Genomic DNA, 24,990 nt, shown 5'->3' with positions numbered 1-24,990 from the left:
GCTTGTAACCCTGAGAGATAAGGTCCCTTACCCAAGCATCTTGGCAGGAACCGTCCCAGATGTGGCTGTAGTGACATAACCGATCTCCCACCACGAGGTCCACTCGGGGTGGATGGGCACCGTCATGCTGAAGTCTTTGTGGTAGCTGAACTGGTGCTCTGTTCCTGGGAGCTTGTGATGGCTATTTTCTTTGGATTACCTCTGGTGCCTCTAGCTGCGATGGAGGCCCCCCTAAGCCCTAGATCGAAATCTGGAGGACTGAAAGGACTGAGTAGACGGGCCCAGGTAGGTACATCTAGCAGGCGGAGCCCCCGAAGGGATAAACGTGCATTTCCCAGTAGTAGCTTTGGAGATCCATGCGTCCAATTCACCTCCAAAGAGCCAGTCATCTGGGAACGGAAGAGATTCCACATTACGTTTGGAGTCAGCAATCCACTGACGCAACCATATGGCTCTGCGCGCCGACATAGCCAAAGCCATAGTCCTAGCATTAATATTGCCAATTTCTTTAATGGAATCACAGAGGACCCTAGCCGTGTCCTGAATGTGTTTTAGGAAAGTTACAGTAGTTACTAAGGTCATATCACCCGAAAGACCTTCCTGAATTTGAGTAGCCCAGGAATGAATGGCATGTGTCATCCAGCAACCTGCAATGACCGGTCTTTGAGCTACACCTGCAGCAGTGTATATAGATTTCAGAGTGGTCTCAATTTTCCTATCTGCTGGGTCCTTTACCTTAAAGGAGCCCGGAGCAGGGAGCACCGCTATTGTTTAGCAGCTAGATTTGCCACTGCTTATTGCATGCAGTTCCTGAGTATTATTGGTATTTGCAGTGACCTGAGATGACATATCAGTCATCATAGTTTTGATAGCCCCCAGCCAGGAGAGCTCTGGACTCTCCCCACATTATCAACATTTTGTGATGACTGACTACACTGCTCACATGATATTGAGTCAGATGAGCTAGGGGAAAATCTAGCATTACACACACTGCATAACTTCTGTTTTAACATTGTGAAGAAAAAAATAAAAACCGGTATAATACACATACAACACAGCCTGAAGTACAATACAAGCCTGCCCTATTGCATGTGAGAGGAGACACAGGAGAGAGAGGACACCAGCGCACCCAACGCTGTGCAGCCCCAGTGAGGCTGGCGGCATTTCACATAAACATATAAACAGTGAGACTGTCTAATGAAAAATCCCTCAGAGGGATGATGTGTGCACAATAGAGCAGCTCCCCCTCTCTACACCCTATACCAGTGATCCAGCGTGTGACCGTAATGGAGGAGCTGTGCGAGGCTGCTGCTTATGCAGAGGAAGGCACCAAAAAGCCGCTGAGCCCGCTCTGATGTAGCTCCGCCCCCGCTATGGCGCCGAAGCTATTGTGTAATCTTTATACTGGCCATGTCTCCTAAGTTTGCATGGTCACAAATACTTGGTACAAGGTATTTAGCCAGTCTCACGCAGGGGTCCAGCACGTACGCCTAACCCGTGCTTCTGCTGCACAGTGAACCGGGAGAACCCGGCTCTGCACCTCAAGAGGTCCCCCTCCCCCACTAACTCGCCCAATGCAGGTATGCTGTTGCCCAATCAGCATACCGATAGAAATAAAACGTTAAAAGAAATTGAAGAAAAAAAATATAAAAAACTCTGGAGCTTGCAGAGTGTGAATCCTCTCCTGAGGGCACTTTTTTCTAAACTGACCTCTAAGAGGAGGCATAGAGGGGAGGAGCGAGCACACCCACTTGAAGAAATTTAAAGTGCACTGGCTCCTTTGGACCCGTCTGTACCCAATCGTACTAATCTGTCCCCAATATCCCTTATGAATGCTAGAGAAACAAATGTTTAATTGTAACCAATTTTAATGCCATGATTAGAAACAATATTTCCTTGGAAACAATTACACGTACCTATTTTTATCATACAAACATAGCTCATTACCATAAGGAACATTCTGATGGGATAATTATGAGAAGATTTCTAAAGTGCGATCTGATATAAAACCCAGTTTCTACAGTGGAATAATTACATGTATTCCAGGAAACAACAGAAAGTGACAAATGCTAGAGAGCACAAGTATTGATAGGAAGGGGAAGGACAAAGAACACCATCATCCCCCCCCCCCCCCCTGAAGTAAACAAAGCTGCACCCATCAGATAGTGGAAAACTGCATCTTGCATGACATGGATTATTAAATACAACTTCTGACATCACCAACTACTGTGAGAGATGCAGATCTAAAGAATCTTTGCTGTCACATCCCAAATCAGGTTAGCGGAAAAGGGTCCTTAAGCCTTACTTTTGTAAAAGCTCTTTAGAAGGACAAGGAGAATCTTAGACTTCAGTTCACCAGCAGCCACTTATTTATACGTTCTATAACATCCTACTGCCATCTTAGACTATTTGGTATTTAGACCGGCATTAAACAGTATGATTGCAAGTAGTCAGAGCTGCCGAGGGCTGATGAATGTAATGAGCCAGACAGAAGAAAGAACTGCGCTCTCCTTACCGGGTCAGGGCCAACGAGCACTTGTATGAAAGTGGTGAGGCTGCATGTGGAGAACTGGCAGCCTTACGTATGAGCTAATATTATCTTCACACTCAGACAGAAATATATCTCCCAGAGAAATAGGCTCTCTTTAAAGCAAGCATCACTAATGTAGTAGGTACAGGGAAGGGATGTGGTTATGTTACAGCGCTCGGGACCACGACGGTCAGCATGCCGACACCGGCGTCCCGACCGCTAAAAATGCCAGCAGTCGGAATGTCGACCAACATGGTCTATTCCTACTCGTAGGTGTCCACGACACCCATAGAGTAGGAATAGAATCTGCGCGAAGCGAGCCCGCAAGGGGCTCGGTTGTGCTCACACCCTCACCCCCAGAAGCATTCTGCTGCCGGGATCCTGGTGTCGGTATGCTGACTGCCTGGATCCCGGAAGCCGGTATATCATACCCAACCCCCAGGGAACAGCTCCTAAGAGGTCTGAATATACTGTAGGCCACAGCATTTAATGCAATTTCTACAAACTTCTATCTCTATCAGAAAAAGCCACAAAGAATGGATGTTACATCTTGTAAGAAAATAGTATCAGCAAAAACAGCAAGTTAAGAGTTTAGCAACCAAAACAGTTAGAAATGATCGTGCCTCAAACAAGCTGATAACTGAGCTATACAAAGGACACACAGCATGGACATCTGCACTTACAATGCAGATTCATTTTCGTGGTCTTTACACAATGTGCATCTCAAAGCGGAAGAAAAAAAACTTGGCAGGAGATTTGAGCTCTGTATCTCTGATTTTGGATCAATGACAGAGCGAGTAAGCCGCATTTATACAAGTTCGTTCTGCAGTTACTTTGCACTGGAATGAGAATGGAATTTCAGTTAACTGCAAGTCCTACAGCAGTTATGGAGACTACGCAAGCATGCCACACATATTAGCAATGCTAGAGGGTTCTTCAATACACATTTCAGTACTTAAATACAAGCAATCTGTATATGTACTCTCAGCTGCATTAAAAATATTATGATTAGGAAGGCTAACAAAGAAATAAATAATGCATAACCCTGAGCGCGAGGGAGCGAACGCAAGTGTCCCATTGACAGCTTCAGAGAAAAAGGATTCAACTGTAAAGGCCCGTACACACTGGTCGATATATCGGCCGTTCTCTTGAACGGCCGATACATCGCGGGACCGTCGGCCAGTGTGTACGGGCGATACGTCTGTGAACTCCGCCGTTCACAGACTTATCGCGTCGGATGCAGCACAGCCGACGGCCAATATATCTAACGATATATTGGCGCGTCGCTGTGTGTGTACGGGGCGGTCGTCCGACCGCCCGTACACATGCTGCGGCGGCCGGCGGTGATTGACAGGTGAACTGGGCGGGCGGATCGGGCAGTGTGTATGCACAGCACACTGCCCGATCCGTACATAGATATATCTGCAGATCAATTGATCTGCAGATATATCTACTGGTGTGTACCCACCTTAAGTGACCAAAAATCCCCTTTTCTCTGGCAGTAAGGCTGTGGGACAGTGGACTATAGGACGGTCAACAGCCTGCCCCAGGGGAGGGATTGCTCTGGCTGCCAGAACAGAACACTGTACGCCCAAAGTGACTGTTGCCGGAGGCAAAAAAAAAACCCATGTAAACTGTAATAACTACCAAACATGTGGACAGAGAACAGGCAGATGCACGACAGACTTGATCTGACAAAGCCCATGTCTCGCTTCCCAAAAAGTTCCCACCACCCTAGTGGAAGGCGTAGACTACATTTATGTGCATCGTAGAGAACAAGCAGAGTACATATGCAGAGCTTGGATATGTCTAGTAGAGCTAGATAATCCCAGTCCCAGGAAGCCGCAGAAGGAGGAAAAAACGGAAAGACAATTTAAAGTTTTAAGTGGAAAGTCGAAACAACTTTCATCTGGAACCGTACAGACAACCGCTCTATCATCATGGAGAAAAGGCGGCTTTGCAAGACAAAGGGGGTTATTCAGGGTTGTTATCAAACCAAAAAAGTTAGCAATTGGTCAAAAGCATGTTGTACTGCAGGTGGGGCCGATGTAACATGTGCAGAGAGATTTAGATTTGTGTTGTGTGTGTTCAATCTGAAATCTAAATTGCAGTGTAAAAATAAAGCAGCCAATATTTACCCTGAACAGAAATATAACCCACCCAAATCTTAATCTCTCTGCTCGTGTTACATCTGGTGTAGCATGTTATGTCGGCGCTTGGGATCCCGGCGCCCTGCATACCAACACCGGGATCCCGACCGACGGCATGCAGGCAGCGAGGTGAGCGCAACAGCCCTTTGCGGACTTGCTGCGCTCACGGTGGCGCGCCATGCTATTTATTCTCCCTCCAGGGGTGTCCTGGACACCCCAAGAGGGAGAATAGTTGTCGGTTTGCCGACTGTCGGGATTCCGGCATCGGTATGGCAAGTGCCGGGATCCCAACAGCCGGCATATCAAATGCCTCCCATTACATCTGACCCACCTGCAGTACAACATGGTGTTGCCCAATTGCTTGCATTTCTGGTTTGCTAGCAAACATGCACTAGACCCAATGTTAGCAACTCTGAAACATGCCGAGCAGAGGCAAAAGCCATATTGGAAGACCAGCTTCCAAGCAACGAACTGAAGATCCACTGATTCTCAAGGTTCAAATGGAGCCTGTTGGGGGAACGGATAGGACTAGACTGAGATCCCATGGTACTACCAGCAGACAAAACGGTGGTTAAAAAATACCACGCCATATAACAAGAGTTGAACCTCTGGAAGAACCACCAACCATCGCTGGAAATAAATGGACAAAGCTGAAATCTGTACTTTCAATGAACAAGCATTAAACTGGCCTTCAAACCCCCTTGAAAGAAGTCCAAGAAACTAGAGGAGAAACTGTTTTTACCACAAGATGTAGATTTTCCATACTCTGTGGTAATTGCGTGATGAAACCTCTTTTTGGGCTTGCAACATAGTTTTAGACTACCGAGGGAGAAAACCCTTTAGCCTTCAAAAGCCAAGTCATTAAAGCAAAAAGAGGAAGGCCCTCGTAGAGAAACTGACCTTGTTGTAGCAGGTCTGGACGTAGTAAAAGACGTCACCCAGGGCCTACCGAAATTGACATTGTGCGATCAATTCTGAAGCCACTAGGATTACTAACCTTGATGCACTTGAGTACCCGAGCCAACATTGGGGTTGGGGGAAATAGAAACGCTAGATGAAAATCCCAGGAAACCGTTATGGCATCCATTGCAAAAGCCAGCAGGTCCCTGGACCTTGCACAAAACTGTGGAACCTTGAAAGTGCGAGATCTGCAGAAGGGCCCCACTTCTGAACTGTTGAAAGACCACTCTCCCGGATTTTCCGCTCCCAGTACGAACATCGCTGAGTGTCTGAACAAAGGTCTCTACCCAGGAAAGAATTCAGGTTGCCGCTGCAATTGCTGCGGCGCTCTTCGGGTCTCCCTAATGATTTACATATGCTACTGCCGAGGCGTTGTCCAACTGAATACAAACTGGCTCCCAAGAGTGCCAAAAAGATGGCTCGTAGCTCAATCCCGTTGATTGGAGGAGCCCTCTCCAACAGTGACCAAAGGCATTCGCACAAAATTAGTAATTTCATGGCACTCCAACCTAGGAGACTTGCATCCATGGTCACAATGACCCAATCTGGAGTGACTAGGGATAATCACAGGAATAGGTTATCACCAATGAAGAGACTGATGAGTGCCATCGGACAGAACTAGACACTGAGAGGAGGGGAATGCTGAGCACCCTACCCAATTTTGAAGAATTTCCCACTGGAATTCCAGCGAGTAGAACCTTTCGTACTGAATGGTCTCAAAGGTGGAGACAATCGTGCCCAACAACTTCATGCACAATAAGATCAACAGATGATCTTTGCATTTGCACCCGCTGAGTAGCTTCCTGCCAGCATAGCTACTGCGCGCTGGCAGGACGCTACTGGCCGCATCCCGGGTCACAACAGCTGCGTGACATCACGCAGTCGACACGCACCGCCACCGCAATGGTATGAACACGCCTCCTTTGTCTGGACTGCGCCCTGCCAACAGTGTTCTAACGCCATTGGCAGGCCCGGCAACCGGTCACTGGGCTCTCAGGGTGCGTGCGCGCACCCCATAAAATAATTCAGACTGCGATCGTTGCCGCTGCAGCGATGCAGTCTGAATTACCCCAAAGTTCTGTAGGGTCCATGGTCAGGACTCCAGAAAGAAAACTTGCTGGAGAGGTGTCTAAAGGTGTGTACACACGGTGAGATTTAGATTTTTCAGATCTCACTGTGTAATATAGACTATGGTCGGTATCGCAAGCCTAGACAGACTGTGCATGCGATATTGGCTATGTGCGATTTTGACTTATACTAGATAGTCAAAATTGACTTGTCTGCAGTCTATCTAGGCTTGCGATACCGACCCTGCAGGACCGCGCATGAGGATCGAATCGGGATGGCAAGGTGGCTTTCACCTTGCGATATGCACTAACTTTCCTTGCGATTTTGACTATATAGTCAAAACTGCAAGTAAATATCTCACCGTGTATACACACCTTAAGATCACCCCCAGAAACTGGAGGCACTGATATAAGGTAGTAGGTGAGACTTCTCAAAATTCAGGATTCAGACATGATCCTGAAGTACTTGAACTGTACGATCTAGTTACCGTTGTAACTGTGAAGCAGTTGGCCTGCATGAGCAGATCTAAATAAGGCATGGTTGATTTTAGAACACTATCTAACAAGGGTTACTGAGCAGCCCACCATAAAATGTGCCTAACTCCTCAGGCATTTCACGAACAATTACGGGGTTGCAGGATGAGGAGCTTAGGTTTAATAACTAAGCACCAGCTTTCATCAAGGGGCCTGCAGTCTGATGGACGAAACGCGTTGGTGGTACCTCAATTGATCCTCCACTTTTAAGATAAGCAGCACTCTCATCATATATTTTTTATCTAGTGTAATATTGTCTTTATTTAATGCATTTAATTTAGTATTTTAGTGTTCTAGCCTGAAGTCTGATGGACGAAACGCGTTGGGGGTACCTCAATTGATCCTCCACTTTTAAGATAAGCAGCACTCTCATCATATATTTTTTATCTAGTGTAATATTGTCTTTATTTAATGCATTTAATTTAGTATTTTAGTGTTCTAGCCAGTTCTTACTTAGATGTTTTAGCATTTTATATCCTCCATTTTTTAGCCCACATTAGTTTTTAATTTACTGTATAAATAAATATACTGTTTTATTGTTCATACGTATCTGGCAATTTCTTCATATCTATATATTTTTTATCAGACACTGTTGGTCGCTGGTACTCCTATCCCTCTTTCCATATTTTAATTTAATTTAAAGGCAATTTATCCCTGCCTAATACTTAGGGGTTAGCTGACACCTTATATTACGAAAGGAGTGTCTGATTTGTAGTGCCTACTACTTTAATTATTGTTTCTATTCACATACACCTGTGGCGCCATACTCTCACTACCTAAATAAATAAATATAAATATATATATATATATATATATATATATATATATATATATAAAAAATATATATATATATATATATATATATATATATATATATATATATATATATATATATATTATTTTTTTTTTGTTTGTTTGTTTGTTTGTTATTTTTTAGGTGAATTACTGGTCCCAGCAAGCCTGTCAGGACAGGAGGACACTTGTTAAACCACAAATGCCAGCTTTCCCATATGTCAGGGGCTTGCTGGCACCTGTAAAGAAAAAAATCTAACTAAATGACAGGACACATCTTTACCTCTTTATTGCTCTCTCAATTCAAGACGAAAGGTCACTCGCACAGAAATTGTCACAAATGAAGGACATCTAACTGCTGTATAAGAAAATCCTTAAATATAAACTAGTAATAATAGTAGTAAAAATAAATGAAATTGCTTGTTATTTTTCCATCATTAGTAAGTGCAAAAATCATCCATTTTACACTTTCTTACAGTCACTAACAGCATTCTAAATGGTCCTGCTATCTCAGTTGTGAATTTCTGGGGTTTCCCACTTTTTCACACACTTCTCCTAGGTTATTGAACAAAAGTAGCACAATCCAACCACGGGTACCACAAATTGGCATTTCTAACCGGATCTCTCATTTCTCAGGTGCGCGCAGTGCCACAATGTTTGCAAAATGCATGAAACAAATTCACTTGCGCAAAAACGCACCTGCTTGGATTGACCTCTTGTCTTTTTTTATTACAACACAACAGTTTCAGACATGAATCATGGAAGTAGAATATGCTGTTTAGCGTTACCCAGACAGTCTATTTTTGTATGCAGTACAAAAATACACTCACTTCATTACAGACTGCTGCAGCCCCTCCCACATCTTTAGTACAGCGCAAAACTCAAGACTGAGTTGATGCTACATTACTGGCCTTTATACATGTATCAACCAATTCATATTGCATTTCTGCAAACTCACTGCTTTTGCTCAGGCAGAGAAAGACCTTACTAATATAGTTACATGGCAGCTTGTAGCAAGTAAGTGAAATAAGGACATTAAAGCAAGGTGGAAATCATTATTATTAATTATTATTAAATAACTGGAGTGTTTATTACTTAGCTCAGTAATACGTGGTCTTTGATGTACAATATCACTTGGAAGCATTTCATCCATCAAGTCCAGAACACTAATAAGCATCGTGAATCCAGACAGTAATGTGCTCTTACAACTCTTTGCCTTAATGACAATGCTTAATATTAAATACAAGTTAATCATGGGCATTTAATACTCACAGAAAGAATGAGGCGGTATTTAAAGTTGGGAAATTCCTGGTCACACTTCTCACAGCGGAACAGTCCATTCTGGTGGTCTATCACCTTTTTATTGCAGTCCTGGGAAGGGCAGGCCTGATACAAGCAGTTCTCCTTCCGAAGATACACAATTGTAGCCACACTGCTGAAATAATCAGCCTGGAACAAGAGTAAGAGAGACATTCTAAATACATTATTTTGTGAATATGTCATATCAAATGAGCATAATTTACATGTACATCATGACCATATACATAACAAAAAGCCAAAAGCAACTTGCTACTTGTAAACCCATTTCCCTACCCATGTATTCACACTCAAGACACTGCTCCCAGGCTCCATTAACACAAATGAGCGACCAGAGTAGACCATTTCTCAGCAACTAATTGCATTACTTTTTCAGACTAAACAGTGTCTGCAAGCAAACGCTGAATGGATTTGCTTCCCCTTGCTCTGGAGGGAAATATTATGTGCTCTAAGACACAACTTAAATTTTATTTAAGTAACCTGACCAAGGAGAGGTACTTTATCACACACTAATGTTACTAACGTTACATAATTCTTAAAAATAATAAATGAAAATAAAAAAAATATAAAATTGTAAAATTTCGAGATTTTTGTACTTGCAGGTAAACCATTTCCCCCCAAGCCTTGGAGAGTAACCGAGATCGGTAACTAGATGAACAAGGGTGTTCAGACCACCTCTCTCATGTAACCTTCTCACCCCTCCCTAATTTACACATAGCGCGAAGCAAAGAAGGTCAAGACAATAGAAACGGCTGCAGAGGACACAATATTGGTATTCTAGGGTGGGATTGTCTTTGTAGCATTACAAGTCTGGAGAACAACATTTAACATTCAGTGTGAAATTTCAATTTGTCAGCTGTATGGCAGAATGAAAAAAATAAAAATAAAGAACGGGTGGGATGCCACAAAGTCACAACTGCTTTAAGGAATTTGAGGTTTCTGCAGACGTTGGCTTTGGCAAGAAAGTCAACCCGATGCAATGTTAAGAGACAATCCAATCAGAAGTTTTTAGGCCATGGGGATAGGGTTAGGCTGCAGGGAAGGGAGACTTAGATTTAGGCAATACTGGGGAGGATTATGGTTAGGCTGAGGTAAGGGGGGGGGGGGGGGGGGGGGGGTTAGGCTGCAGGAAAAGGATGGTTAAGGGGTTTGTCGAGATAATCAACTTTGGGATGCCAACTGCCAGTATCTCAACCACTGGTATACAGTATCACACCCCTGCAGTGTGCTCTCCCATCCTCCCCTAGGCCAAGTGAGAATGGAGAAATGGAGTACAATATTCTGTAAGGTCCATAATGTAAATTAAGGTCTCGGGGATAATCATACCCTACATCAGTAGGAGATAATACAATTAGACTAATTTCTGATGTAAGAAACATGTACTGAGAGAAGTCATAATCACATCCTAATCCAGCCCATGCTTGTTGCATAGTCTTAATTACTAAGTCAATTCAACATGTCGTGCCATCACACTACTACACAATTGAAGTCAGATTTCCTAAGACGTGATGAAAGAAACATCCTTGTGAATGATGACCAACCCAGAGTGGGAAAATGTCCAACCTGCTCAACTGACATGGCAATTAGAGCAGGCTAATCAGGATTGATTAATAATGCCCGAATCCCTTGCACCCTTCTTCCATTGCAAACAATGTTAAACTATCTGCAACTCTTTGTAACACCTGCACGTAGTCGAGTAGAACACAGAGAAATCTTGCAGTTCAGGCGGGATGCAAACAAATCTCCTATGAACCTTAGAATTATATGAGATTCTAGAAGACTTTGGGGGTGCAAACACCATTTGCCAGAGACCAACTGCTGCAGTTCAGGAAATTCATCTCTCAATTGTTTCAGTGCCCAAATGGAAACAGAGGACACATCAGGAAAAGTTTTGTCTCTTCCTGGCCAAAGCCTAAGTTAAGGTTCCACTCTGATGATTCAGGTATGCCACAGGAAGCATGTTAGAACCCTTATAATTATGCATTCATTCGCTGTGCAGACATGAGGCAGAAAAACGGCACTTATGCGCATGCGGCGCAATGCGCACGCGCGCAGTATTATTACAACGAACGATGTAGTTTCACACAAGGTCTAGTGAAGCTTTTCAGTCGCACTGCTGGCCGCACAGTGATTGACATGAAGTGGGAGTTTCTGGGTGTCAACTGACCGTTTTAGGGAGTGTTCAAAAAAACGCAGGGGTGCCAGGAAAAACGCAGGCGTGGCTGGGCGAACGCAGGGCGTGTTTGTGACGTCAAAACAGGCACTGAACAGTCTGAAGTCATCGCAAGCGCTGAGTAGGTATTGAGCTACTCTAAAACTGCACAAAAAATGTTTGCCTCCGCTCTGCGATCCTTTCGTTCGCACTTCTGCTAAGCTAAAATACACTCCCAGTGAGAGGCGGCATAGCGTTTGCACGGCTGCTAAAAACATCTAGCGAGCTATCAACTCGGAATGACCACCTTAGATCAGTACCCTTACAAGGTCATCTTAAAGACTTAAAGAAGTCAAGATCACCTGTCAGATTATAGGACTCCGACCACTAAAGTTATATAAACTGACAAAGAGAAAGTCAAGCATTCAAAAAACATAAGATCCCTGCAGGATTCAATTAGCTATAGTATATAAAATTTGAAAAGGTCACATTTAGAATTTGAGTATAAATTTCCTATTGCACGATTGGATGGTTGAGCATGGACTGGCAAGAGAGGGTTAAGAAAATCCATGCAGTAACACTCTTTGAATGTTGTTAAAATACAGCACAAGACGACCATAGATGTTGAATGAGGGATGATTTGTCCAGACTGATTGTCTAGGTTTTGGAATGTCACGACTGGATAATCAGCTAAAAATGCTGAGCCTTTTGCAGGTTAATAGCCATGTAAGGAATTATAGTTACTTTATGATGCCTTGAACACACCATGGGAGCCATGACTTTGGTAAAGGTTCAAAAGGAGAGCAACAAGAGGAAAACAGATTACTCAATGCAGGGCTAACACTGTATCTTAAATTAATGATAATGTTGAGACCGACCCCAAGTATTGAATATGGCACAGGAGTAGGCTTTACAATAGAAGAGAAAGCATCTTTCTTCTACCACTGGGGCTCTGCTGGTAAAAAGATCGAACAAAATATTCCTCAACTGTTCATGTCATGGTGTGTAATAAACCAGAAACACTTGGGTGGTCTTCAGTTGGCTTGTCCTCCGTAGGATAAAAGTAGCCTATGCCTTTTGGAGTGGCAAGATGAGTTTTCCATTTTTGCTTCCTCTGCCTTTTACAATTCCTGCATTCAGAGGTTCTTTCAAAGAAAAAGTATAGGTGCTATAGATTATGTGGTCATCTCTCTCGCCCAGGTATCAATGCCAGTGAAGAACAATATGTTACAGTCAAATGCCCATTTATTTCAATCACTACAGTTTGCCGCTTTATAGACAAAGAGCGCACGCTTTGGAATAGCGACTTTGAACTTTTCGATCCTCAAAATAGTCTTAATCTGGGTACACACTTATCCGACTTCCATGTAGACCACTGTCCAAGTTGCAGATTCTGTAACAAGCCTACACACATACTGATCGGCCGCTTAATGTGTCTGCCCAGACATCACAACTGGACTAACACTTGAATTTTCCCACCCAGTTGAGATGTCAGGCGCCGGTGGCCCCTGAAGCAAGTGTATATGCAGTAAGTGGGTCGTGTGTATACACTGCCATATATCTGAACTATGTAGGTCACAGACTTATATTGTGACTGTTCACACCTATATCAAATGTGTACCAAGCATTAATTGATGCACCATCTTGTATGCTACCCCGTGCCAGTGCCGAACCAGTGGCTCTTCTGCTGCTCTGTAAAATATTTGTATCATTCCATATTTGGCTTCAATGTTGTGTTCTGCCCTAACATCATTAACTGACCATTACACAAGCTCTATTTCAAAACTAAGGCACAAATGTATTGAAGCATTAAAAAAAAAAAGGTAAAGTGGAGAGTGATAATATACTAGCAAATCCGCTTCCTAACTCATGTTACCAGATGTGTTTGAAAAATGACAGGAGCTGATTTGTTGGTACTTTATCGCTCTATATCACTATCCACTTTACCAGTTTTTAAGACTTAGGGGTCTATTGACTAAGCCTCAGGTGGAGACAAAGTGGCCGGAGATAAAGTACCACCAATCACCTGTCATTTTTCAAAACTAGCCTGTGACATGACAGTTAGGAGCCGGTTGGCTGGTACTTTTTCTCCAGCCACTTTATCTCCAGCTGAGTCTTAGTAAATAGACCCCTTAAACTGACGATTTTTCCTTTCAAAACTGTTCATGACATTGTTTTTTCAAAACTTTTTATTCAATGTAGTTTAAAAAGTTTTTTTTTTTTATATTTACATATTATATTATGCACATCTGCAGAACAGAGTGGAGCGGCACGGTCGCATGTGATCTGACCATGCCAGTTAAGTGGTTAATACATTTGGGCCTTAATAGCTGCAAAATGGACGTTTACAAAAGAGAAGACTGAGGAACTGTGATGTAATACACTATGGAACTTATTCAATAAGTTTGGCAAAACTTGTGAATCGCAATCTGGCCGATTATCGAACGACTGTGCATGCGCAGTGTTCACATTGCACACGCGCGAGTAATAGTGACAGAAAATGCGTACACATCGTGATCGCAATGCAGGCACTGTATGACAGGAAGCTGGTGTTTCTGGGCGGAAACCTGCCGTTTTCTGGGTGTGAAAAACCGCAGGCTTGCCCAGTTTTTAAGCAGGGTCTCTGATATCAGCGATGACCACTTCCAGCCTCTTGTGTTGCAAGAATTGTGGATGACCTTGCCTGGCACAGAAAGGAAAAATCTTTGAAGTTCCGGTAAGTGCGTATGGTTTTGCGTTTAGCCCGCATATTGTGATGCATTTGCAATTCCTGCAATCAGTGTTTTTTCTCAAATTCTGGCCGGCAACTATTTGATCGCAGCAACTGCATTTTGACAGGAAATGCAATCCTTACTGAATAAGGTTCTATTATCAGTTAAAGAGGATGTTTAATACTCAGAGTTAAAAACACAACCAGCGGCAAGTACAAAAGTTCTGTATTTTATTTCCAAGATCCTTGTTGAGTTGGAAAAGAATGGAGACAATGCACATGCACAATCCCAAAGCACATTGGGCCATTCATTGCACCAGTTACAGAACAGCAATGTGGTAGTGCAATCCACTTAAACTTTCTCCAGTGACAGGTCTCTGAAAAGTCCAATTCATCTATGCCCATAACTTGGAGCAGGGAGCACGTCAAAGTGCACACCTGCTGGCACAGCACTTTCATGGGCTTATGTTTGTCTGTAAAAGTCTGACCTATTTGACAATATACAGATTAAGCAGAATAAGCACTGTAACAAATACTAACTCCATTTGGAACCTTACTTTGTCCCCGTGGCCCAGGTTCTCATTTTTGACTTCCAGCAAGGACTTCCAGTTTGTGTTCCCTCCTCCCACACCTCCGCGAGACTCCGAGATAGACGTACCTTCCAGTACCTGGCCCTCTGAATCAAACCTTTGAAAGAAAGCTTCCATTCATTTACACATACAAACCCATGTTAAATACGTGGCATTTTGTACTTTGCAATAGTGATGTATAGTAGCCTAGTCATTTAAGGATATACCCGCATTTCTATAATAAATAAAACATTTGAAGACTGAGTTTTTTTTTATAATCTGCTCTGTTTGACTTTAACTGTATTGTTTTTAATTATTACAATGGCTATGGGGCCACGGATGTACTTGTATACTATGGTGTAATGGCTGCTTGCTAAACTTCATTTTGGGGAGGCTCCGTTTCTTTTTTTAAGAGAGAAGTGATTTCCCTATGAATTTTAGCGGCTCAGAGCCGCCTAATAAAATATGCAGATAATTAAGAGGAAAAAAAGTTGCTCCTTGAAAGTAAAAGCCTCATACCCATAGCTTCAATCTTACATAATAGAAGTGCTGACTAAGGCTAGTAATGCACAAACAAGGACCAAAAAGTTACTCAAAATAATGTACACTGTATAAGAATAAAGTTAAAAATAAAAGTAGAATAACGGAAACTTCAATATAGTAATAGACACTACAGCTGGTCAGCCAGAAACAATTGGTGAAATATGCAGAATAAAAAAACAAGGGCAATAATAAATCACAGGTGTTAATGTGTTTCATTTACCACATAATGCTAAATAGAAATCTAAAGTGATTAAATACCTATATTACATTTCTACACTGCATTCTACTGTATGTCAAAGAGTGATCATTTACTGAACTTTGCACAACTTCGGCTTGTGCTACTTTTTCCTGGGCACGAGTTTCTTTGTGTTAAACATTAGAGACAGTCAGCGCTGGAGACCGCCACAAACACAGAGAGTGAGAGACTCATCTTGTTACAGTACTCCTCTCTTCAGAAACAGGACTAGATCTCTAGACATCCCATGGCACTACAGAACATAAAGGTGTCCTTACAGATAGGAAGGACTTGTACAGAATCCAATTCAGGGGGCTCCCAGGAATAGTATTGTACACTTCTGTTCTGAGCTTCCAAAAAGCAAGACTTGAATTTTTACTTCTAGCAAGTACTTGATGTACAAGTTCAGGGAAATGACATCACTAGCAGCACACGGGTTAAAAGTTTTAAAATGCAATAAACAAAAATTAGGCATTACCATAATGCCCACTAGTGTTTAAACTTGGAATTATTTTCTGAGGGAATTGGTGTACAGTAGTCTAGTGATACATCCATATGGCATTCAACTTTGTAAAAGTCACTTGACTGCAACATCACAATCTATTCATTACCATCCTCTGAGCTTGAATGCCTCAGGAATATCTGGATTTATCATGACAGTGCTGGATGACAAGACTGACAGGGACCGCCCTCCAAAATCAGAAAGTCGCGCTCCTTTGACTGCTACAACAGGTTGTCTAGAGCCATCAAATTTATCTGCCTGTTTAGAAAGAGACAAGACACCCCAAAACAGCAAGTTAAAGCCTATAAATGAAATAAACATTTTTTTTGTATATATATTTCATATTATAAAAAAAAAAAAACTGCAAACAAACAGCCCATAAACTACAGACTACACCAATAAGAGAGAAAGTTTGCCATGCGACCCCAAGCCCCTTTAGGAAGTGGTTAAAGCCATTATTGTGCATGAGCACATAAAACTTAACTCCTAAGGTTGCTCCTTCCTCTAGTTGGTAAATAAATGTTAACATATTCAAATACTGTTTGCATTTGATGGAAATGGGGAGGAAGTCACAAGCTACAAACTGGACAAAGTTTGGCGACATGAAAGGGGCAAAGAATTGAAGGGCTAGATGATGCTTTAAATACGTGTGCCTCTCATACTGCTTTTCCACAAAAATGGCAGGTCTGAACCGGATTTTTTTTATCTGCCATTTTGCCGGGTCTCACTCTCCAATGTCAATGTTTCCACTGAACAAGGGAAACCACAATAAAACCTCTATTGTCATAGCAACTCTACTTCTGCTTACTCTCTAGGTGACCTGTGCCCAAGTTGTAGCCTGTGTGTGCCCAGCTCTCCTAACAGTGACCAGCATGTGAAACCAGCCTCTCCAGCACACTCTGTGCTCTGTCACCTGTGCCCAGCGCCAAATCTGTAGCCTGTGTGCCCAGCTATGTGAGCAAATCTTCTAACAGCGACTAGCATGACCAGCCTCTCTCATCGTCTTCTCTAGACCCTGGGTGATGACATCTGCTGCTAGTGCACAGGAGGGGCCAATCAGTGGCTTTTTGAAAGTTTCCGGGTAGAAAATTCTGACTAAGCTGTTTTCACTGCAGCTCACCCAGGTAAAACCCGCTAAATACCCTGCTTGTGACCAGAGTAAAAATCCCAGGTCACTTTACCCGGGATTTTTGAGTTGTAGCGGTTTCCACTGACAAAACCCCCGTGTGTGTAGGTGCGTGTTCATGTGAAAAAACTCAGGATTCTCATGTCAGTGGAAAAGGGGCATCAGATAGTACAAATGAGAAACAGATTCCAGATTATGGAAGAAAAAAAAAAAAAAAATTGAAAGTAGATGGATCCACGTCCTTAACACAGTATCCCCTCATGGAATGAACGAACGAACGTCTGAATTGGAATGTGTTAGGAGGACATTAATCTACATTGCTGCCCATGAAATTAGGTATCCTCTGCTATAGAGGATTGTAATACCTTGGCCTGAAAGTGACATTCCGTTATTGATCACATCTGCATGCCGAGTTATATGGGGCTGAAAGTTGGTCATATTGTGTGTTTTCCTTTCCTTTCTCTCTCTTCTTCTACCCTTCCTTCATCTCTTTCGGCACATTTCATTATATGAGGCACTTGTATCGAGTTGCCTTAGGTATACCAATAGATTGAGCGAGCATATTTGTGTGTTACTCGTTCATGTATGAGTTCTATCATCCTGTGCCATATATACAGTACTTTGTGCCATGTACACACTGTGAACTCCCATTATGTGTCTATTGACAGATCGCCGCTTGGAGGGCCGGGGAGATCACTCAGCAGCTCCACTTAGGCTGCCAGGCGCCTTAACGCGTTGCCACGACTCCGGGACGCGTTGCCAAGGCAACCGGAGCGGAAGCCAGCTGACGTCACCGGAAGTGACGCGGACGCAGCAGCAGCGGCGGGCGGAAGAGGACGCCGGCCCCGGCTCTCCAGACGGCGTGATGGCTGGGCACCTATTTAGGTAAGAAATTCATGTATGTTTGTTATGTTAGCTATCTCTATTTAGAACAGAACTTCATGCCTGCCTTGAAAACGGTGCTTGGAGCACCGAAACGTCGGCCTTGTATAGGCATCCTGTAACTTTTAAAATGCTTCAGTAAAAATTCTACACCTTTCGATTGGAGTGCCGCAGTTCCTTCCTTTACTATTCATCATTTTCAACTGAAGGCACCCACAATTCACTGTTCCAGCACAGGAGTGACGGTTCGCACTGCCATTATTATATTATATATATATATATATATATATATATATATATATATATATATATATATATATATATATATATATATATATATATATATATATATATATATATATATATATATATATAAAATAAGATTTTACTTACCGATAAATCTATTTCTCGGAGTCCGTAGTGGATGCTGGGGTTCCTGAAAGGACCATGGGGAATAGCGGCTCCGCAGGAGACAGGGCACAAAAAGTAAAGCTTTTCCAGATCAGGTGGTGTGCACTGGCTCCTCCCCCTATGACCCTCCTCCAGACTCCAGTTAGGTACTGTGCCCGGACGAGCGTACACAATAAGGGAGGATTTTGAATCCCGGGTAAGACTCATACCAGCCACACCAATCACACCGTACAACTTGTGATCTAAACCCAGTTAACAGTATGATAACAGCGGAGCCTCTGAAAGATGGCTTCCTTCAACAATAACCCGAATTTGTTAACAATAACTATGTACAATTATTGCAGATAATCCGCACTTGGGATGGGCGCCCAGCATCCACTACGGACTCCGAGAAATAGATTTATCGGTAAGTAAAATCTTATTTTCTCTATCGTCCTAGTGGATGCTGGGGTTCCTGAAAGGACCATGGGGATTATACCAAAGCTCCCAAACGGGCGGGAGAGTGCGGATGACTCTGCAGCACCGAATGAGAGAACTCCAGGTCCTCCTTAGCCAGAGTATCAAATTTGTAAAATTTTACAAACGTGTTCTCCCCTGACCACGTAGCTGCTCGGCAAAGTTGTAATGCCGAGACCCCTCGGGCAGCCGCCCAAGATGAGCCCACCTTCCTTGTGGAGTGGGCCTTTACAGATTTAGGCTGTGGCAGGCCTGCCACAGAATGTGCAAGTTGGATTGTGCTACAGATCCAACGAGCAATCGTCTGCTTAGACGCAGGAGCACCCATCTTGTTGGGTGCATACAATATAAACAACGAGTCAGATTTTCTGACTCCAGCTGTCCTTGCAATATATATTTTTAATGCTCTGACAACGTCCAGTAACTTGGAGTCCTCCAAGTCACTTGTAGCCGCAGGCACTACAATAGGCTGGTTCAGATGAAATGCTGACACCACCTTAGGGAGAAAATGCGGACGAGTCCGCAGTTCTGCCCTGTCCGAATGGAAAATCAGATATGGGCTTTTGTAAGATAAAGCTGCCAGTTCTGACACTCTCCTGGCCGAAGCCAGGGCTAGAAGCATGGTCACTTTCCATGTGAGATATTTCAAATCCACCTTTTTTAGTGGTTCAAACCAATGAGATTTTAGAAAGTCCAAAACCACATTGAGATCCCACGGTGCCACTGGAGGCACCACAGGAGGCTGTATATGCAGCACTCCCTTAACAAAGGTCTGGACTTCAGGGACTGAAGCCAATTCTTTTTGAAAGAAAATCGACAGGGCCGAAATTTGAACCTTAATAGATCCCAATTTGAGACCCATAGACAATCCTGATTGCAGGAAATGTAGGAATCGACCCAGTTGAAATTCCTCCGTCGGAGCACTCCGATCTTCGCACCACGCAACATATTTTCGCCAAATTCGGTGATAATGTTGCACGGTTACTTCCTTCCTTGCTTTAATCAAAGTAGGAATGACTTCTTCCGGCATGCCTTTTTCCTTTAGGATCCGGCGTTCAACCGCCATGCCGTCAAACGCAGCCGCGGTAAGTCTTGAAACAGACAGGGACCCTGCTGAAGCAAGTCCCTCCTTAGAGGTAGAGGCCACGGATCTTCCGTGATCATCTCTTGAAGTTCCGGGTACCAAGTCCTTCTTGGCCAATCCGGAACCACTAGTATCGTTCTTACGCCTCTTTGCCGTATAATTCTCAATACTTTTGGTATGAGAGGCAGAGGAGGAAACACATACACCGACTGGTACACCCAAGGCGTTACCAGCGCGTCCACAGCTATTGCCTGCGGATCTCTTGACCTGGCGCAATACCTGTCCAGTTTTTTGTTGAGGCGAGACGCCATCATGTCCACCATTGGTCTTTCCCAACGGGTTACCAGCATGTGGAAGACTTCTGGATGAAGTCCCCACTCTCCCGGGTGAAGATCGTGTCTGCTGAGGAAGTCTGCTTCCCAGTTGTCCACTCCCGGGATGAACACTGCTGACAGTGCTATCACATGATTCTCTGCCCAGCGAAGAATCCTTGCAGCTTCTGCCATTGCACTCCTGCTTCTTGTGCCGCCCTGTCTGTTCACATGGGCGACTGCCGTGATGTTGTCCGACTGGATCAACACCGGTTTTCCCTGAAGCAGAGGTTCTGCCTGGCTTAGAGCATTGTAGATTGCTCTTAGTTCCAGAATGTTTATGTGAAGAGACGTTTCCAGGCTCGTCCATACTCCCTGGAAGTTTCTTCCTTGTGTGACTGCTCCCCAGCCTCTCAGGCTGGCGTCCGTGGTCACCAGGATCCAATCCTGTATGCCGAATCTGCGGCCCTCCAATAGATGAGCACTCTGCAACCACCACAGAAGAGACACCCTTGTCCTTGGAGACAGGGTTATCCGCAGGTGCATCTGAAGATGCGACCCTGACCATTTGTCCAACAGATCCCTTTGGAAAATTCTTGCGTGGAATCTGCCGAATGGAATTGCTTCGTAAGAAGCCACCATTTTTCCCAGGACTCTTGTGCATTGATGTACAGACACCTTTCCTGGTTTTAGGAGGTTCCTGACAAGCTCGGATAACTCCTTGGCTTTTTCCTCCGGGAGAAAAACCTTTTTCTGAACAGTGTCCAGAATCATCCCTAGGAACAGCAGACGAGTTGTCGGCATTAACTGGGATTTTGGAATATTCAGAATCCACCCGTGCTGTTTTAGCACTTCTTGAGACAGTGCTAATCCCATCTCTAGCTGTTCTCTGGACCTTGCTCTTATTAGGAGATCGTCCAAGTATGGGATAATTAATATGCCTTTTCTTCGAAGAAGAATCATCATCTCGGCCATTACCTTTGTAAAGACCCGAGGTGCCGTGGACAATCCGAACGGCAGCGTCTGAAACTGATAGTGACAGTTTTGTACAACGAACCTGAGGTACCCCTGGTGTGAGGGGTAAATTGGAACGTGGAGATACGCATCCTTGATGTCCAAGGATACCATAAAATCCCCCTCTTCCAGGTTCGCTATCACTGCTCTGAGTGACTCCATTTTGAACTTGAACTTCTTTATGTACAGGTTCAAGGACTTCAGATTTAGAATAGGCCTTACCGAGCCATCCGGCTTCGGTACCACAAAAAGAGTGGAATAATACCCCTTCCCTTGTTGTAGAAGAGGTACCTTGACTATCACCTGCTGAGAGTACAGCTTGTGAATGGCTTCCAAAACCGTCTCCCTTTCGGAGGGGGACGTTGGTAAAGCAGACTTCAGGAAACGGCGAGGTGGATCCGTCTCTAATTCCAACCTGTACCCGAGATATTATCTGCAGGATCCAGGGATCTACTTGCGAGTGAGCCCACTGCGCGCTGTAATTTTTGAGACGACCGCCCACCGTCCCCGAGTCCGCTTGAGAAGCCCCAGCGTCATGCTGAGGCTTTTGTAGAAGCCGGGGAGGGCTTCTGTTCCTGGGAAGGAGCTGCCTGTTGCTGTCTCTTCCCTCGACCTCTGCCTCGTGGCAGATATGAATAGCCCTTTGCTCTCTTATTTTTAAAGGAACGAAAGGGCTGCGGTTGAAAAGTCGGTGCCTTTTTCTGTTGGGGAGTGACTTGAGGTAGAAAGGTGGATTTCCCGGCTGTAGCCGTGGCCACCAAATCTGATAGACCGACTCCAAATAACTCCTCCCCTTTATACGGCAAAACTTCCATATGCCGTTTTGAATCCGCATCGCCTGTCCACTGTCGCGTCCATAAAGCTCTTCTGGCCGAAATGGACATAGCACTTACCCGTGATGCCAGTGTGCAGATATCCCTCTGTGCATCACGCATATAAAGAAATGCATCCTTTATTTGTTCTAACGACAGTAAAATATTGTCCCTGTCCAGGGTATCAATATTTTCAATCAGGGACTCTGACCAAACTACCCCAGCACTGCACATCCAGGCAGTCGCTATAGCTGGTCATAGTATAACACCTGCATGTGTGTATATACTTTTTTGGATATTTTCCATCCTCCTATCTGATGGATCTTTAAGTGCGGCCGTCTCAGGAGAGGGTAACACCACTTGTTTAGATAAGCGTGTTAGCGCCTTGTCCACCCTAGGAGATGTTTCCCAGCGCTCCCTAACCTCTGGCGGGAAAGGGTATAATGCCAATAATTTCTTTGAAATTATCAGCTTTTTATCAGGAGCAACCCACGCTTCATTACACACGTCATTTAATTCTTCTGATTCAGGAAAAACTATAGGTAGTTTTTTCACACCCCACATAATACCCTGTTTAGTGGTACCTGTAGTATCAGCTAAATGTAACGCCTCCTTCATTGCCAAAATCATATAACGTGTGGCCCTACTGGAAAATACGGTTGATTCGTCACCGTCACCACTGGAGTCAGTGCCTGTGTCTGGGTCTGTGTCGACCGACTGAGGCAAAGGGCGTTTTACAGCCCCTGACGGTGTTTGAGTCGCCTGGACAGGCACTAATTGATTGTCCGGCCGTCTCATGTCGTCAAACGACTGCTTTAGCGTGTTGACACTATCCCGTAGTTCCATAAATAAAGGCATCCATTCTGGTGTCGACTCCCTAGGGGGTGACATCCTCATATTTGGCAATTGCTCCGCCTCCACACCAATATCGTCCTCATACATGTCGACACACACGTACCGACACACAGCAGACACACAGGGAATGCTCCTAACGAAGACAGGACCCACTAGCCCTTTGGGGAGACAGAGGGAGAGTTTGCCAGCACACACCAAAAGCGCTATATATAACAGGGATAGCCTTATAATAAGTGCTCCCTTATAGCTGCTTTATATATATAAAAATATCGCCATAAATTTGCCCCCCCTCTCTGTTTTACCCTGTTTCTGTAGTGCAGTGCAGGGGAGAGACCTGGGAGCCGTCCTGACCAGCGGAGCTGTGAGAGGAAATGGCGCCGTGTGCTGAGGAGATAGGCCCCGCCCCTTTTTTGGCGGGCTCGTCTCCCGCTATTTAGTGAATCCAGGCAGGGGTTAAATATCTCCATATAGCCTCTGGGGGCTATATGTGAGGTATTTTTAGCCTTTATATAGGTTACATTTGCCTCCCAGGGCGCCCCCCCCCAGCGCCCTGCACCCTCAGTGACTGCGTGTGAAGTGTGCTGAGAGGAAAATGGCGCACAGCTGCAGTGCTGTGCGCTACCTTTAGAAGACTGCAGGAGTCTTCAGCCGCCGATTTTGGACCTCTTCTGACTTCAGCATCTGCAAGGGGGCCGGCGGCGCGGCTCCGGTGACCATCCAGGCTGTACCTGTGATCGTCCCTCTGGAGCTGATGTCCAGTAGCCAAGAAGCCAATCCATCCTGCACGCAGGTGAGTTCACTTCTTCTCCCCTCAGTCCCTCGTTGCAGTGATCCTGTTGCCAGCAGGACTCACTGTAAAATAAAAAACCTAAGCTAAACTTTTTCTAAGCAGCTCTTTAGGAGAGCCACCTAGATTGCACCCTTCTCGGCCGGGCACAAAAATCTAACTGGAGTCTGGAGGAGGGTCATAGGGGGAGGAGCCAGTGCACACCACCTGATCTGGAAAAGCTTTACTTTTTGTGCCCTGTCTCCTGCGGAGCCGCTATTCCCCATGGTCCTTTCAGGAACCCCAGCATCCACTAGGACGATAGAGAAATATATATATATATATATATATATATATATATATATATATATATATATATATATATATATATATATATATATATATACACAGGTTGAGTCTCCCTTATCCAAAATGCTCGGGACCAGGGGTATTTTGGATATGGGATATTTCCGTATTTTGGAATAATTGCATACCATAATGAGATATCATGGTGATGGGACCTAAATCTAAGCACAGAATGCATTTATGTTACATATACACCTTATACACACAGCCTGAAGGTCATTTTAGCCAATATTTTTTATAACTTTGTGCATTATACAAAGTGTGTGTACATTCACACAATTCATTTATGTTTCATATACACCTTATACACACAGCCTGAAGGTAATTTAATACAATATTTTTAATAACTTTGTGTATTAAACAAGTTTGTGTACATTGAGCCATCAGAAAACAAAGGTTTCACTATCTCACTCTCACTCAAAAAAGTCCGTATTTCGGAATATTCCGTATTTCGGAATATTTGGATATGGGATACTCAACCTGTATATATATATATATATATATATATATATATATATATATATATATATATATATATATATATATATATATATATATATATATATATATATATATATATACTTGTGCTTTAGCCCCGGCACTCACTTTCTCCGCAGCGGGATGTAGCTTGCTCCTGTGCCTTCCCCATCCGCAGGTTCCCCTCCGGTTTCTGTTTTTATATATATATATATATATATATATATATATATATATATATATATATATATATATATATATATATATATATATATATAAAAAATCACCACTAAATGTTTCTTGTTAAACACTGCACACAGGAATGGCATTGTCAGGCAATGCTTGTAAGGAGTGAGAAATTAAAACGAT

General features: G+C 43.7%; 1 protein-coding gene across 1 annotated transcript in view; it reads right to left on the bottom strand.

Annotated features, from left to right (window-relative positions):
* Positions 1-24,990, bottom strand: part of RPA1 (replication protein A1) — a 167,972-nt gene that overhangs the window by 12,514 nt on the left and 130,468 nt on the right. Inside the window, exons 12-14 of the mRNA XM_063956115.1 lie at positions 16,171-16,319; positions 14,770-14,899; positions 9,306-9,482 (exon numbers count right to left, since the gene is read on the bottom strand). Coding sequence (XP_063812185.1) covers positions 9,306-9,482; positions 14,770-14,899; positions 16,171-16,319 — 456 coding nt within the window. The remainder of the gene's footprint in view (positions 1-9,305; positions 9,483-14,769; positions 14,900-16,170; positions 16,320-24,990) is intronic.

Source organism: Pseudophryne corroboree, chromosome 2 (genome assembly GCF_028390025.1).
Source record: "Pseudophryne corroboree isolate aPseCor3 chromosome 2, aPseCor3.hap2, whole genome shotgun sequence".
Classification (NCBI taxonomy): domain Eukaryota; kingdom Metazoa; phylum Chordata; class Amphibia; order Anura; family Myobatrachidae; genus Pseudophryne; species Pseudophryne corroboree.
Note: the sequence above shows the minus strand (reverse complement) of the source record. Positions and strands in the feature narration are given on the sequence as shown.